Raw genomic sequence first — 14,557 nt, forward strand, 5'->3', positions numbered from 1 at the left:
ACAAAACATAGATGGGTTGTGGTATTGTAAATATGGGGAGGAAGGAGGGAGGGTATCATTTAGACAAGGGGGGGAATAGATTTTAAAAAATCGTGGAGAGAATTTTAGACTGTAGGTTTTGAACAGTTTCTTGATTTTCAGGAAAACCATCTAATTCCTAAAGGAACTCTTTAGTCCAGCATTCTGTTGTGCTGATGGGTACAAACTGGCTAAAAACTGTTCACCTGTGCTGAGGAACTGTGGTGCTTTGAGCGAAATGCTAATTGCATTGCACTCTGGGCTAACCTCACCTTCAAAGTGTCAGAGTATCAACTAAGTCATTAGGAAATATCTGGGGATCATGAACGCCTGCATAAAGCTTCATGGCAATAGTTGTGTCAGTCTGGACCAAAGTGGTGGACCTACCAACCATCCATAGAGCCACGCCGCTAGCATGGCTAAAAGATTAAATCCACAGCATTGGATTTTGTTGACAGTCTTCCTTATCTTCACATGCTTTCAGGTAACAATATATGCAAGGACTATCTGAACAACAGGTTTTGATGAATCATACACGAGTCATGAAAAACACATTACGCAACAGACAGGACAGCTGTCTTCTGCAGCCCAGATAGCATCAAGGAACTGCTTTCAGTTTGAAGACATACATTCACATTGTTCTCGTCACTTCTGTGTTTAACATAGCTTTCCTTTTTACAAAGATCTCTGTGTTTTTTGGTTTTAATGCAGATAGTGTTCACGTAATGTTTGAGACTAAGTGCGTCTCTTGGATTTTGGCTTGTTGATATCTGCAAGTGTGCATTTTAAGTCTAGTAGCCTTCAAGCTTTTCTACAAACTCAATGAAAGATTTGTGGACTTTCATTAACAACTGTGGGTTAAAAAAAGCTAAATGTTTTTATGTAAATCTGTCTGGGGCCTGTACCGTGATAAATAAATAACTACCATAAATCTTTGTAGTGTAAAGGTGTTGAATATGTTGCACAAAACTGCTTAGCACTTCTCTGTTGACCTGAGATAGCATCCCTGCCGAGCATGGCTAATTATATCCCTGCTGACTAATCCTCTTAACCCAAGAAAATCTCAGTCATGAATGCCAGCACCCCATTATTATTTTATTAATATGCACTTTCTTCTTATCAATACATCATTATCACTATTTGCAATTTATACACTGAAGTCAAGGCATTTGGCTAAAAAAAAAAAAAAAAAAAAACAGATAGGGGAAAAAATAGGAAGGATGTTTTCTTTCTTCTTAAAAAGCTGTGGTCATTTAAATAACATTGGTACAGCAGAGAGATAAAGAGGAGAAGCGACTACAACAGTGACATCAAACCAAACACTTCAGGGAATCTGGCTGATTGAGTCACTTCATCAGTGGGCCTTCACAACCAGCATCGCCCCTTCATAAGCACTGATGTCAAACCTGGATTCTGTTCACTTGACTTCTATGCTGAAGTTTCTCCGCAGCACTGAATGTGCAAAGTTAACACTTTTTCAACCATTCAACCTGCCTGATGGCTGGCAACTAAATAGTGTCAATTAAAACAGCGTTGTTATATATAACGCATCACCAACATTTCGTGCAGCTCGTGCCTGAATTATGCCTGTAAAGTTCCCTTCAACTGGCTGTAACTGCCCTCTTGTGCCCTCAGGACAAAAAATGCAGTGAGTGTATGTGTATTGTGTTACAGTTCTTCTATAAGGAGTACCCATTTGGCAAATAAACTTTGCAAGCAAAACAGAAGATGAATGAATAAAAAAATATTTCACATCATTACCGAATGGTGGTGAATTGTTTATAAACAAGTGACACAGTCATGCTCTTCGATAAAAAGTAAATAAGAAGAGAGAATATCAGAGGATGAACTCCAGTTCTGTGGTTTGGCTTTGAGATAATAATTGATGATGTGGTCAACAGGGGTAACCAAGAAAAAAAAAATCAAACTTAAAAAGATAGTTTGCAGAATCAAACCATTAAATTATAGCCATTTTGATTAAATGTGTACGAATAATTGGTCAAAGAACAATACAGAGCACCTTTATGCTCGCTCTCTCTCTCTATACAAAGTGGGGATTTTAGATCATTTATTCTTTCATCTGAGTTCGACATCTTCATTCTTCACTGAACTGTCGAATTAAGATTAAGAGTCTGTGGTTTGGGAATTACTGAAAAGTCTGTGTTAATCGAAAAGTCTCCCAAACATCTGTCAAACTGTCACTTTGACAGAGAAGTTTGTCCTTCAAAATGTGTTGTCTGGACGTTTGGGCTCAGTCCAGCTTTACTTCCCCTCCCCTCTGTCGCTCTACTTTTCTTTAAGCGAAGAAGACGACAAAGATGATGAAGAAGACGACGAGGACGAGAAAGATCTTGATCATCAGCCAGCGGTTGGAGGAGACTGACTGGAAGTATTTGAGGATCTCTGTGTGGGCGGCCTCGACGTTCAGCTGGGTGTCCTCCACGTTAGCGTCGATCCTGTGAGAGACACGTGAAAAGCATCTCAGTGAGACACTACTTTAAAGATGCATATAATACATTTTCCCTCACGAGTCAGTTCAGCTTTCCTCTGACCATCATTTGGCCTCAATATCTCAGTGTAGCCAGTGGATATCTAGAAGGAGTTCCTATTCCTTGTGAGTCTTTGTGCTAATCCAAGGTAACCTGGCTCGAGCTTCATATTAACTGTACAAAGATGATAGTGGTATTTATCATTCCTCCACCCTCCCTCCATTTGTAGCTCCATCTTACCTCTGAACGGTCTCTTCCTGCTCTTTGACCATGTGTGCCAGCTGCTGGAATATGGAGCCTAGTTCCACGATGGTGCTCTCAATATTCTGCATAGTATCTGCACGGCTCTGGATGTATGAGTCCTGTAACGGCAACACCAGAAAGATTTCAAAAAGGGTCACATTCACGCACATAAATGGACAGTTTAAATTTTATGGTGGACATATTTCCTTCATAGAGTGTCAAAAAGACAATGCAGAGCAACTGATAAATATACACCAGCCGTCTACCTGCTCATCAATAAGCTGGAGCTGCAGGGGGTTGGTCTGAGAGTCCATATTGATGGCTACATCCCCGAGGCTCCTGGACTCATCCTGCATCAGGACTGAGCTCTCTGAAGGGAGACAACAAGCAAAAACACACACAAACGTTCGACAAGATCAGACAGAAATCCTCGATGTTAAGAGGGGAAAAGCAGAAAGAACAGCGGGCACATACAGTAGCTAGTTATACCCGCTGGGAGAGTCAAACGTTCCAGGGAAATACCTTTTAAATTTGAGGTTGTATTGCCCTGGTAGTCATAGCGCGGCTCACGACCTGCATGCGGCTCCTGGGCCCCTTTTTTGCGGCTCCCTAAAATATTTTTTAATTTTTGCATTATAGATGACCAAATACAGTAATAATAATCATATTCACAAGGAGTTCGAGCAGCTGATCGAAAAATACACTGCCAGTCCAAATGTTTCTGTACACCGAGGGCATTTATGATGAAATGTCACCCAATCTGCTCATTTTAAATCAGTTAATGTCAGGAAATATACATTTAAAGGTATACAATAAAACACAAAACAAAGTGTTAAATTATACACCTTACATAATAAACTTGTCTTCTCTTTGTCATGATCCAATTTGCTTTGCTTCTATTGCCACCTTTTTATAAGTACACATTTCTGAACACCGTGATTACAAATGGTACAATTACTGAAAAGCAGTTATACTCAATGTTATCTGCTACAGGGGCCTAATTACAACAACAACAACAACAATAAAATCAATTTTCAATTTCTAAATGAATTAATTAATATAATATTATCATTTGTTAGCTAAGTTTTTTTTAAATGTAGGCTGTCAACTGTGATCTCAGTGTTTGAGATTTAATAAAAAAGGTTGAAATACAGGCTGTTCATAAACATTTGACTGGCAGTGTAAATGTCTTCACAGGAATCATCTGAGCTACCCGTGCTAGTTAGAGGGTCTCTGTTAAACAGCCTGTTTAGCACGTTTAGCTGTTTGTTCAGCAAAGTGAGCAGGAGCCAGACATGTCGAATATTGCCTCAGAGTAAAGATAAAGGTGTGTTCACTCTATTACACTTTCTGAAACTACCAGCAAAAGTTTTATGTTGGATGCAAAAAGCAAGACGCAATGTTTTCAGGGAAGGAGGGATTTCTAAAGGTGAACTGAACAGGATATAATTTGTGAGAGTTGAGATTGTGTGGCAGAATAAAACTAATAAACTCAAGACAGAAATTTTAAGGTTACCTCTTACCCTTGTCTGTGCTAAAGGGGATATTTTTGGGTTGCAATTTAAATGCCATACTGCTGCTTGTGGACATTAAGAAAGTTAAGCGGAGTGAGCCAGTTGAAAATAGAGTGAACACACCCCTATGAAAGCCACAACAACATGCTACGTTCACCTCTTGGTGCCATTATTTTAACGCGAGACCCCTATAAAAATCACAGTGAGAACAAGCCTGAAGCTAAGATGTGGACAGACTTACTGAAGTTGTTGGCCATCAGAGGAGATTGTGAGACCGGGGGCTGGGAGAACTGCTCTCTCCTGCTGCGCTGCTGCTTCAGGTTCTGAAGAAAAGAAGAGACAAATGATGGAGGAGGTGAATATGACCTGTGACCCATTAAGTGTCTCCCAAGTTTAGACATTGATGTTTTCTGCCTTTTAATGATTAAGTAAACCAATATACGTTTCTTACCTCAGTTCTGACTTCTAGGACTGATTTAAAGTCATTGGACATTGAAGCCAGTTTGGACTGTGGACAATGAAAGATACAGTGAAGTTAAACAGAGTGCAGCTGTATACAGAGCAAATGTATGAACCAGAATTATACAAAGATTTTCTACTGTCATTACATATTTAATACAAAACGACTTCAGTTGAAATATCTTACTCTGCTCTACTTTTTTCTCATGAAGGAAAGCACAGCTTGGTTCAATGAGTTCAGGAAACAAAATGTTTATAGTAAGGAAATTTCTAAATGAAAATCAAATTACACCCTACTGAGTTTGATTATAATTACTGAGTATAATATACCTGTAATGACACCACTATAGTGTTGGAGTGGGTCTGGATGTGTTTGCCACCCGGAGCTCCGCGGGACCTCACCAAGTCCTGCAGCTGTGCTATCTGTTTGTTTAGACTGTTGATGTCCTAAAAACATTAACACAAGGACAGTAGACGTTACAAGATAGTTGCGGGATTAAAGACAGCTGTTCCACTCATAAATGACACACAGTATGTTCCCAAAAATACATTTCATGGGATGTTAAAACTGCAACTCACTTGTTTAATGATGTATGTTAGTTCCTCGATCTCCACCGCCTTGTCGTCAAAAAGAGATTTTCTTTTTGCCACTACAACATCAAATTAAAAGCATGTATGATCATCAACTTGGACTTAAGAACATTTTAAATTATGCTAGAGTTATGTTAAAGGAATACTTACAAATGGTGAGCTTTTCCAGTTTGGCAAACGTATTGCTCAAGTCTTTTCCAATTCTCCTACAAGAAAACAAACAAAATCGTAGCTTTTATTGTCGTGCACTTGTTCAAGAAGTAACCCAACATTTTGTTCGTATTCCTACAAAAACGTAGATAATATCAATTGTATTACTGTGCTCTGTGTTCCCCAGATAACAGTCCTTGAGTTGCGCAATTTAAAACATATCCAGGACCAATCTTTTCAATAAAAGATGAAAAACTCAACCGCTTTCTTTAACTTACAGTAGGGCAATACATTATTTTCTATTAAAGTATGCCATAAAAGTACAATAAAGATAAGGATGAAAAGGATAATGATGTGTGAATGTGAATGTGTGAATGTGTCAAATAATGCAACACCCAACACCAGCATAAAATAACAAGTACATTCAGCACATATTTAAGAAGTGTTGAAACCTAGAAGAAAACAGAGTATGAGGAACCTACTTGGCCATAACTGTGAAGTCGCTGCGCTGCCTGAGGGCGCTGAGCGCTGGTTTACTGGGCTGGACTCCATTCTGCCAGGAGGGGTCAAAAGAGAGCATGAGATGAAAAGACGAATTTCAAAATAAAAGAGGTAATTGTGACAACAGGATAAGATTCTTCAACATTGACTTAGAACTCTTGAGTTGATAAAGGAACTCATTGAGTCTGATTTTTGTTGACCTAGACGTATACAAAATACTTCCTGGTTAACGCTTTCTTTGTTTACTTTGTTATTAGTTAAAAATGAAAACAAATAGCATTTGAGCTGTTGGTTTAAACATTTGATGTGTTATGTTCTCTTGGAAAATATGAAAAGAGAGTACTTCAAATCCTTCACATTTATGTTCTAAAGAACTGTGACCAGAGTATGGGACACCTTACAGATGAATAATAAACTTGTTAGTGGTCTCTGGTAGACAGAATTTAGCATTACTGTTTTCTAAATAACCCTAAATGTTTGATATATCTTTACACGTAAACAAACTTAGTCAAATTCCAGTCTGATTTTATTTAAGTTAAGAGAGGTTTAGAGGAAGATTTCATTTCAGTTTCATATTTTGTCTAATTCTCTTCCCAAGATGTTGCTCTTTTGTCAGTGTTTTGGTTCATTTGGTAAAAGAAAAGTTTAACAAAGTCTTTGGTAAAGAGTTGAAAATGAAACACCAAAATACAGATTACTTTTGGCACTAACATGTCATTTGCAAGTGCCTTCATACTTTCAATTGATAATTGTAAAAAGAAAAAAGGAGAAGTCACAAAAACATATAAACTCATTCTCAATGAGGCGTACTACCATTAACTGCTAGATATGAGACTGGGAATCACCAGGTGTGAATTCACAGTTTAACAGGAGTTGTTTTTTTCTGTTTTTAGTCGATTAAATTAATAAAACTGGTCAGAGTATTGCAACCCTCTGTCAAACCAATACTAGACGCAGAGGGGTAAACAAGGAACCAAAACCAAAAGGAACCAAAACCAAAACCTTATCAGCCCAACAAGAAAACAGAGTGAAAACACGTCGTCATCACTTCTGTACTTATAAAATACATGTTATGAGGTCGGGGGCAAATGCCTGATGTCATAATTATGAGTGATATCGTAATAACAGTGGTGTGATGTTTAGGGTGTCAACATACCGGTCTGCCCTGGAGAGATTTACAGGCCGACTGGAACTCGAGGGTCCGGTCACGGCACGTCATCCTGCCGCCGGTTAACGGTCACCCGCCCGCTGTAGACCACAAGCAACCCGCTGCCGTGTATACCTCTGCTCTGTGTGGCGGATAAACAACCAGACCTCCCTGTGTGTGGGCTGACTCACATCCAAGGTGGAGTATCCTTCATGGGCATATGGACACACATGCCTGAGAGAGAAAGAGAGAGGACGCGTCAAAGCTTTTAGGCAAACAGCTTCAACTGTTAAGTGACACGAACTCGTAACACACAATCAAATCAAATAACGCTAGCTTAGGCTGAGAAATGCAACCGGTACCGTTAGCAAACTGTTGACGCCGTCTCAAGCCCAACGACACGGCAACAGACGGAAAATAACAGCCACACAACCCACAAATAAAGCTGCAGTTGAGCTAAATCTAAATATCATTAGGTAACGATGCTTGTCTCTAGAATGTACCAGCTCTGTGTGTACAGACGACACACAGCTGATCACGGCCTGACCGGCTAACCACAGGCTAACGTTAGCTTCAGAATGCTAACCGAGCTTTCCGTACGGTATCTCCCTCTTCAGCTCGACAGAATTCGACCTCAGCTAACCATGTCTGGTTTAAGCGTGTTTAAAACACAAAAATCGATCAGTTCCAACTCACTTGAATCGATATTACATCGTATTTCGAGAGCCCTCGATGTTGCTGGTAAAAAAAAAACAAAAAACTAGTCAGCCCAGGAGTTAAAGTTCCGATCCGGGTCATTTCCGGCATTGACGTCACTGCCACGTCTACTTTACCGTGGCGGAAAACCCGCGCAGGCGCAACACTTCGCCACCAGAGGTCGCCACATCTCCTGTTTACTTCACAGTTTCATCCCACAGGAGAGGTTGTAATAATAGCAATGGGGACAGTTTGGTTTTTAAGATTCATCATGAGGAGGAAGAGAACAAATCAGTCAGTTCAAGATACTTTTACCAACAGCAGAATTACTCCTCACCCTCTGAGCCCAAACATATCCAGTAGTCCATTCCAAGTCCACTGGAGAGCCAGAATTAATGTTTTATTCATATTTTTTAGATGAGGCATGAACTTTACCAGGACAGCTATTTATCACTTTAGTTTACATGCCATGTTTTTGGTCATCCAAGCTTCATCATGCAGCCTGGTGTTCCAAGCTGGGTGGCACCAAAATATGACACGCAATAAAGTTGATAAACAGTAACAGTCACCCAGTAAAGTACATCCCTCATTCAGGCTATTGAGGGTGAGAGGAGGGTTAGTTTAGAGCCACAAGATGTCTCAAACTTATTTCCTTTGTGGTTCTTGATGTAAAGGAAGTAAAGACGCAGAAGTTTAGGTCACTATGAAGAGAGAGAGAGAGAAAAGACTTATTAGCAATAAAATCACTCAAACTCAAACAGAAAGTTTAGTGTTATTCTAAATCCTAGGACCCATGGCCAGGTTATGCTGCAAGACTTCTCCCAGAGTAAAGATGAGCAGCTAGGCTCACTCCCTGTGCATTGTGCTGAACTATCACACAGCCCCAGGTTTGTAATTTGATTAGACGGGAGCTAATATTTGGAGAACTTGCTGCCATTCCCTGGGTGGAGATCCAGTCATGCCGGAACCACAAAACCCTACAAGAACAAGTTCCCATGGTGGGCTAGCAAAAGTCAGCAACACCAGAAGTTGTACTTTGTTTCTATTGGTGCATCCTACAACTACTTTCTCCTTCAAACAGGGAGGGCTGGGATGTAATTAGAGATACAATGTCTCCCACTGTATGCAGAGTCAGGGTCACATGTTCAAAGCATACAAGAAATGTGACCTAAATTTCAGGAGTTCTCAATATCAAATATGTAAACACTTTGTCCACATAGATGAAGATTTATCAGTCTAAACAAAATCAGTGTGCTGCTAAATAAGATCTTAATCTGTATCACGTGTCATGTGTAAATTTAACCTCTGAGTACATTTCTTAAACTGAACTAGATGCAAAATTCATTTCAGTGTACACTGACAACAGGGTTGTGTTATATCACAGGTATCACATCGAATCATGTCAGATCTCATTGTGTTGTATTGTATTTAGCACTGATAACTACTTCTGTGGTTTTTAATCATATTTGTAGTCAAAATAGACCAATTTGGTTGTAAAGTGACAGGCTACCTGACAGTGATGGTGTGTGATATGAACCCAGCTAAATCACAATATTGTGAAACTATAAATGAGTCACTTCAGACTGCTGCAACCAAACTGTGGTGTGTCATTAGCGATGTTATGCTGATGTAGAAGAAGTGAACCATCAAGTTTGATGGAGCGGAGGAGGAATGGGGAGACAGACAGACGGAGAGCATGATTGGCTGCTGCCTCAGGTGAGCCGACCTGCAGGTACGGTATGGACGGGGAGATAACATCCAGCAGGCTCTCTGATCTCCTCTCACTCCTACTGGTACCCGCATCCTCCGCCTGACAGGATCCAGCATGCCCAGACCACAACTATGCCCCGGCCCTCCAGCCCTCGTCTACGCTCCCCTTCACCTTTTATACCTCTCTGCGATCCTCCAAACTTATCTCCTTCTCCGAAACACTCCCCTCCCTTTGTGCTTTTTACACATTATTTGATGTTTTAATCTGTTTTGCTGAACAGAGTTGCCCACATCAGGACAGAAGAGTTTCTCCTTCAACATCTCCCTTTTCTCTTTGATTTGTATCTCTACAGAATGAATTACAATAAATTGTGTATTTTAGTGTTGTTGTTGTTGTTGTTTCTTTTTTTTTTACATTCTGAATTAATACACTAATATTGTAAACATTACACAACATGCTTTGGCAAAACTTGACTTTATCAAATGTCATGCCAACAGAGAAAAACAATCAAATCTGGGATAGATTTTCTCATTAAGGCTTTCGTGCTCGCTCCAAATTCTCAACCCGCTGACTCTTTCCCATGTGGTAACAAGAACTGTAAATCTTTTATCAAGGTTGATGTCCTTCGGTGGACAGAGACAGACGAGGCCTGTGGATCCATGTTTCTGCTGGAGATAACGCTGTTTGTTTGTTCTGTAGAATAAAAAAAAAACAAAAAAAAGTTCTTTGTATTCACAGGAGGTGATAAAAACACTCACTTTCCTGTCAGTTTAACAGAAACCAGCAAACACACACACAACTCCTCTTTATACTGCACATATTGAAGTCTTTTATCTCTGTCTCTCTCTCTCTCTCTCTCTCTCTCTCACACACACACACACACACACACACATACAGGAGAGCTGATACCATCTAACATAACACACTTGCGGGCCAGATAGCGTCCAGTACCTGCTTCAACACAGCTGTGGCTACAGCAGCAGGCAGGAAACCATGGCTGGAGCTATTAGACAAACACCACTCTGAACGCAGGGAAAGCAAGGTGGGAAAATACAGGAAGTCCTGATACAAGTGCAAAGACTGAGAGAGAGAGGGAGATGGATGAAGTCGGGGGGGAGCCGAGGGATGGAGAGAGGCAGACTGGTAGCTGGAGATACACATAGGAAGTCAAATCAATGCATGAAATGTATAACAGTGAAAGTGCGAGTAGCGATGGTGGCTCAGCTTCTTTATTATTAATATTCACTCAGGCGATGACGCTCATTTGGGGGTTTCTGACGAGTGCAGAGCTGTTGAAAGAAAGCAGATTTTGGAGTAAAGGCATCTTGACTGTACTGAGATGCATGACTCACACTGTCCTTTTTCTCCCTCTCTTTCTGTCTCCCTAATCTTGCAGCTATATTTAGTGCTGGCATTATGCCCTTCCAGACAGATAAGTTGGCAGCAGCATTTAGCTCATCTCCTCTTTCATCCTCTCCTCTCATCCTTCATCCTCTCCTTCACACTCTGTAAAGACTAATGATGGCCAAATTAAACCACAGATACCTGCCATCAATCATCGGTAATTGAGTCGTGCACGCTTATTGATTTACAGCCAGTGACTGTGATACAAATCATTAACTTTGGCTCAAAGTTTGCTCTGTGATGTGAGATAATGACGAGGGAAAGAATGAGGACTGAACATCACATTGCCAGCAACTGTCATCATCATTGTCGTCATAGTTATTGATGATGTCAGGGGGAGGAGAGGAGCAGTGCTGACAGGTACTGGATGTGATCAGAATACACAGATGACATCTCCTCTCTCCTTTAAGACACAAACACAATCTACATGACAATGTGACTGCGGAAGCATACGGGAACAATAGCACAAGTGTAGAAAGGTCTAGATCTGATCTTAGCTAACATTAGACAACATTAGCATCACAGGCTGCTGCTGTGAGTGAGGCTGTAGCAGAAAAAAACACCCTGTGTGACTGTATCAAACTGAGAAAAGATGCATTCTATTCCCTCCACCAAAGAGGGCATGTTTTCACCCATGTCCGTTTGTCTGTTTGTTGGTTTGTCAGCAGGATTACACAAAAAAACTCTGCAAAGGATTTCCACGAAACCTCGTTTTGGAATGGATCCAGATAAGGGGATTGATCTGGGGGCCTTGGCAGAGGCATGCGCTCTACAGAGTGCCATTGGAGTTAGTATTGTGACAGGTCAAGGTGGAGCCAATTTCTAACTTTCACATGCATTTGGGTAGTTTAAAGCTTCTACAAGGAACTTTTTTTGGGTGACACTGGCAGCTCCTGTTGGTTAAAGCTGATGGCAGTGTGAACTCTGTTGTTGAGACTTTAGAGCAGCTTCTTTCCTCAGGCTGTGAGACTCCTCATCCACAGCACTGCACCATAGAACAGCTTCACTTGATGACTTATCAAACCCAGCCAATCTATTATGATATAAAAATAAATAAATAATTTTATTTGGGAATGATGGTAATGTTATATTTATCTCCTGGTGATCATGTTGGATCATAAAGGCTGGATATGCTCCAGCTTTTTATGTAATACTGTGTCTTATCATACATTGTTTCATGTTTTAGCATTTCTTTCACATAGTTTTACAGTCTATGATCATGTTTTAACCGGTCATATGTTTTGTCCTTATTTACAAGGTAACAATGAATTATAGCTCTTAGGTAAATGAAAAGCACAATATTTGCCTAAAGTACAAGTGCGTCATAAACGTACTTGAGTAAATGAGCTTGGTAATTTTCCGTCACACAGCGTCGGGCTGCGCACCTTTGTACTCGACCGGCCTCTGACTCAGCAGTTCAAATGAGAGGAGGAGAGGGAACAATATTATGTCTCATAACACCACCTCACATCACACACACACACACACACACACACACACACACACACACACACACACACACACACACACACACACACACACACACACACACACACACACACACACACACACACTCGCTGTACCCAACTCCCACTGTAATCAAAAGTGTCTGTTTACCTTTCATTACCGTCAAATGAGAGATTAAAACAAAGCAGAAGGACATTAGACATAGGGGACAGCAGGGTGGATCAACAGCGACAGGAAGAAAACGAGAGGTTTATATGAAAAATAAGACATTTCCTTTAATAACATCTGTAACATCACGGGTGTATCCTGGTATCATTTTTCAATATACTTCACGATGCAGTATACAATTTTATGGGGACATTGAATCGACTAGTTGGCATTTATATACTAATACAACATAAAACTGCATTGTTTTCTACAAAGACATCATAAAAGGGCACAAATGGTGTAGCAGCAAAAAAAGAGTGTAGTTTTTTTTTTTCTTTATACATAGGCTACAGTAGTACAATATATTAGCAGAGTACAGCTGCTAAAATGAATTTACAAATACATCTCTAAAGTATGCATTACGTCATAGACAAGGTCACGGCTGGATATTAGAGATTATAAAATGTTATATAGTTTAGTAAGGGGTCGCTATAGGCTAAGACACTGGAGGCTAGAACAGAGCTACCTTTACAGTACAATGAAGACTGTGTCGATACAAAGCACACTGATGTTTCATACTGACTCAGGACGTTTGAATATTAGTGTGTCCAAGATGTTTATCCTAATGTTTTTATCTTGATCTGATGTTTTCTGATGGAATGCTTGCTTTAACTATTCAATGTAAGTACTGTAAAATAAAGAAAAATTTGGTCACAAGAAGAAACAAGCCGAGCCCAAGAGGCCCTCCAAAAGGTATCGTTGCACCTCAGCTCTTTTAGGTGGAATGTATTTCAGAGGTCGTACACGTCTACGTGAGAGTGGAGCTTTTCAATCTAAGTCCGTTTGCTCCTTAAGTTCTGTCTTCAACATAAGTCTTTATTTTTTTTTTTTCCAGTGGACTGATGGACAGTATGTGCTTTGCAATCTCAAACACAAGTGCAATCTGTACTGAGGTTCAGGGACTCTTAGGGTTTCCCAAAACATTTGTTAGCTTGTTCCCAAAACGCAATATCATTGAAAAACGCAGGTTAGAAAAATTAGGGGAAAAATTAACGTGAATCCTTTAAATATTTGGGAATAATGCTTATTGGCTTTCTTGCAGAAGGTCAGAAGAGAGGATTGATACTAATCTCATGTCTGTCTGGTAAATACTCACAGGTAATCCACAGCTGGTTATCTTAGCTTTGCATAAAGGCTGGAAACAAGGGGAAACAGGTAGCCTGGCTCCGTCCAAAAGTTACAAAAGCTGCCTACATGCGCCTTGAAATCTCAGTATATGCTGCTTGTTAAATCCATATAAAAACCGAGATGTCAAATTGACTATTTGCCATTTTATGGGGGGTTTATGTGCCAGACTACATCGCGACTGACAGCAGTGACTTCTTGGAGTGTCTGCTGGTCACAAACATTCAGAGCCAACAAATACTTCAGCACAGAAACACCCACAAAACCACAACTTGTCGTTTTCACACTCGTTTCAACAAAGAAAATGAACAAGTTAGTTTAAAGGCCCAGATGCAACAAATTTACATCAAAGAATTAGCCAATCGATTTTGCTTAGCAGGCTAAAAAGCCGCCAACAAGGGCCGACTAGTGCCAACGGTCGGGACACAGCAAAAACTATGTCCACTGTGACCGAATACACACATTTTTCTTTACCTTCAGACAGAGCCTCCTTAGCTGTTACCCTCTGTTTCCAGTGTTTATGCAAAGCTAAGCCAACTGACTGCTAACTCCAGCGTGATATAAATCTATATCAATTCACTCATGTTACTCTCAGCAAGAAAGTTGCAGAATGTTTACTGTCTGCCTTTAGAGCCAAAAATGGTCACCAGGGCTACAAACGCTTTGAGAAACCGTTTCCTGCTCCACATTATCACACAGTGTCTAGGTCTGTACGCAGAAGACCAGTTAGTTCAGTTCTCCTCTTATGAAAAATGCTTCCCTTCGGATTTACCAAAAACACACACATAAAACTCCTATAGGATCCTCTAAACCAGTGACAATCACTACAGATCTG

At 40.3% G+C, this 14,557-nt stretch overlaps 1 protein-coding gene across 2 annotated transcripts; it reads right to left on the bottom strand.

The window, feature by feature from the left end:
• Positions 1 to 1,194: 1,194 nt before the first annotated feature.
• On the bottom strand, positions 1,195 to 7,964 carry stx5a (syntaxin 5A). Of its 2 annotated transcripts, XM_037077800.1 has the most exons (12): positions 7,809 to 7,964; positions 7,122 to 7,346; positions 5,947 to 6,017; positions 5,465 to 5,520; positions 5,303 to 5,373; positions 5,054 to 5,170; positions 4,716 to 4,772; positions 4,506 to 4,587; positions 3,273 to 3,359; positions 3,017 to 3,120; positions 2,748 to 2,869; positions 1,195 to 2,474 (listed from the first exon to the last, which is right to left on the bottom strand). In XM_037077800.1, exons 2-12 carry the CDS (start codon positions 7,182 to 7,184, stop codon positions 2,315 to 2,317), a joined length of 990 nt encoding a protein of 329 aa, XP_036933695.1. In that variant the 5' UTR covers positions 7,185 to 7,346; positions 7,809 to 7,964; the 3' UTR covers positions 1,195 to 2,314. The 2 variants fall into 2 exon arrangements, with proteins under 2 accessions (XP_036933695.1, XP_036933696.1); XM_037077801.1 differs by lacking the exon at positions 3,273 to 3,359.
• Between the last annotated feature and the right edge of the window lie 6,593 nt (positions 7,965 to 14,557).

Source organism: Acanthopagrus latus, chromosome 18 (genome assembly GCF_904848185.1).
Source record: "Acanthopagrus latus isolate v.2019 chromosome 18, fAcaLat1.1, whole genome shotgun sequence".
Taxonomy (NCBI): domain Eukaryota; kingdom Metazoa; phylum Chordata; class Actinopteri; order Spariformes; family Sparidae; genus Acanthopagrus; species Acanthopagrus latus.

Excerpts from the sequence above, each read along its gene's own strand:
- stx5a (XM_037077800.1), bottom strand. The coding sequence starts at position 7,184 with ATGACGTGCCGTGACCGGACCCTCGAGTTCCAGTCGGCCTGTAAATCT. Across the intron at positions 5,374-5,464 it reads ACTGGAAAAGCTCACCATTT|TGGCAAAAAGAAAATCTCTT; the intron begins GTAAGTATTCCT and ends TTGATGTTGTAG. Across the intron at positions 2,870-3,016 it reads TCCAGCTTATTGATGAGCAG|GACTCATACATCCAGAGCCG; the intron begins GTAGACGGCTGG and ends TTGCCGTTACAG.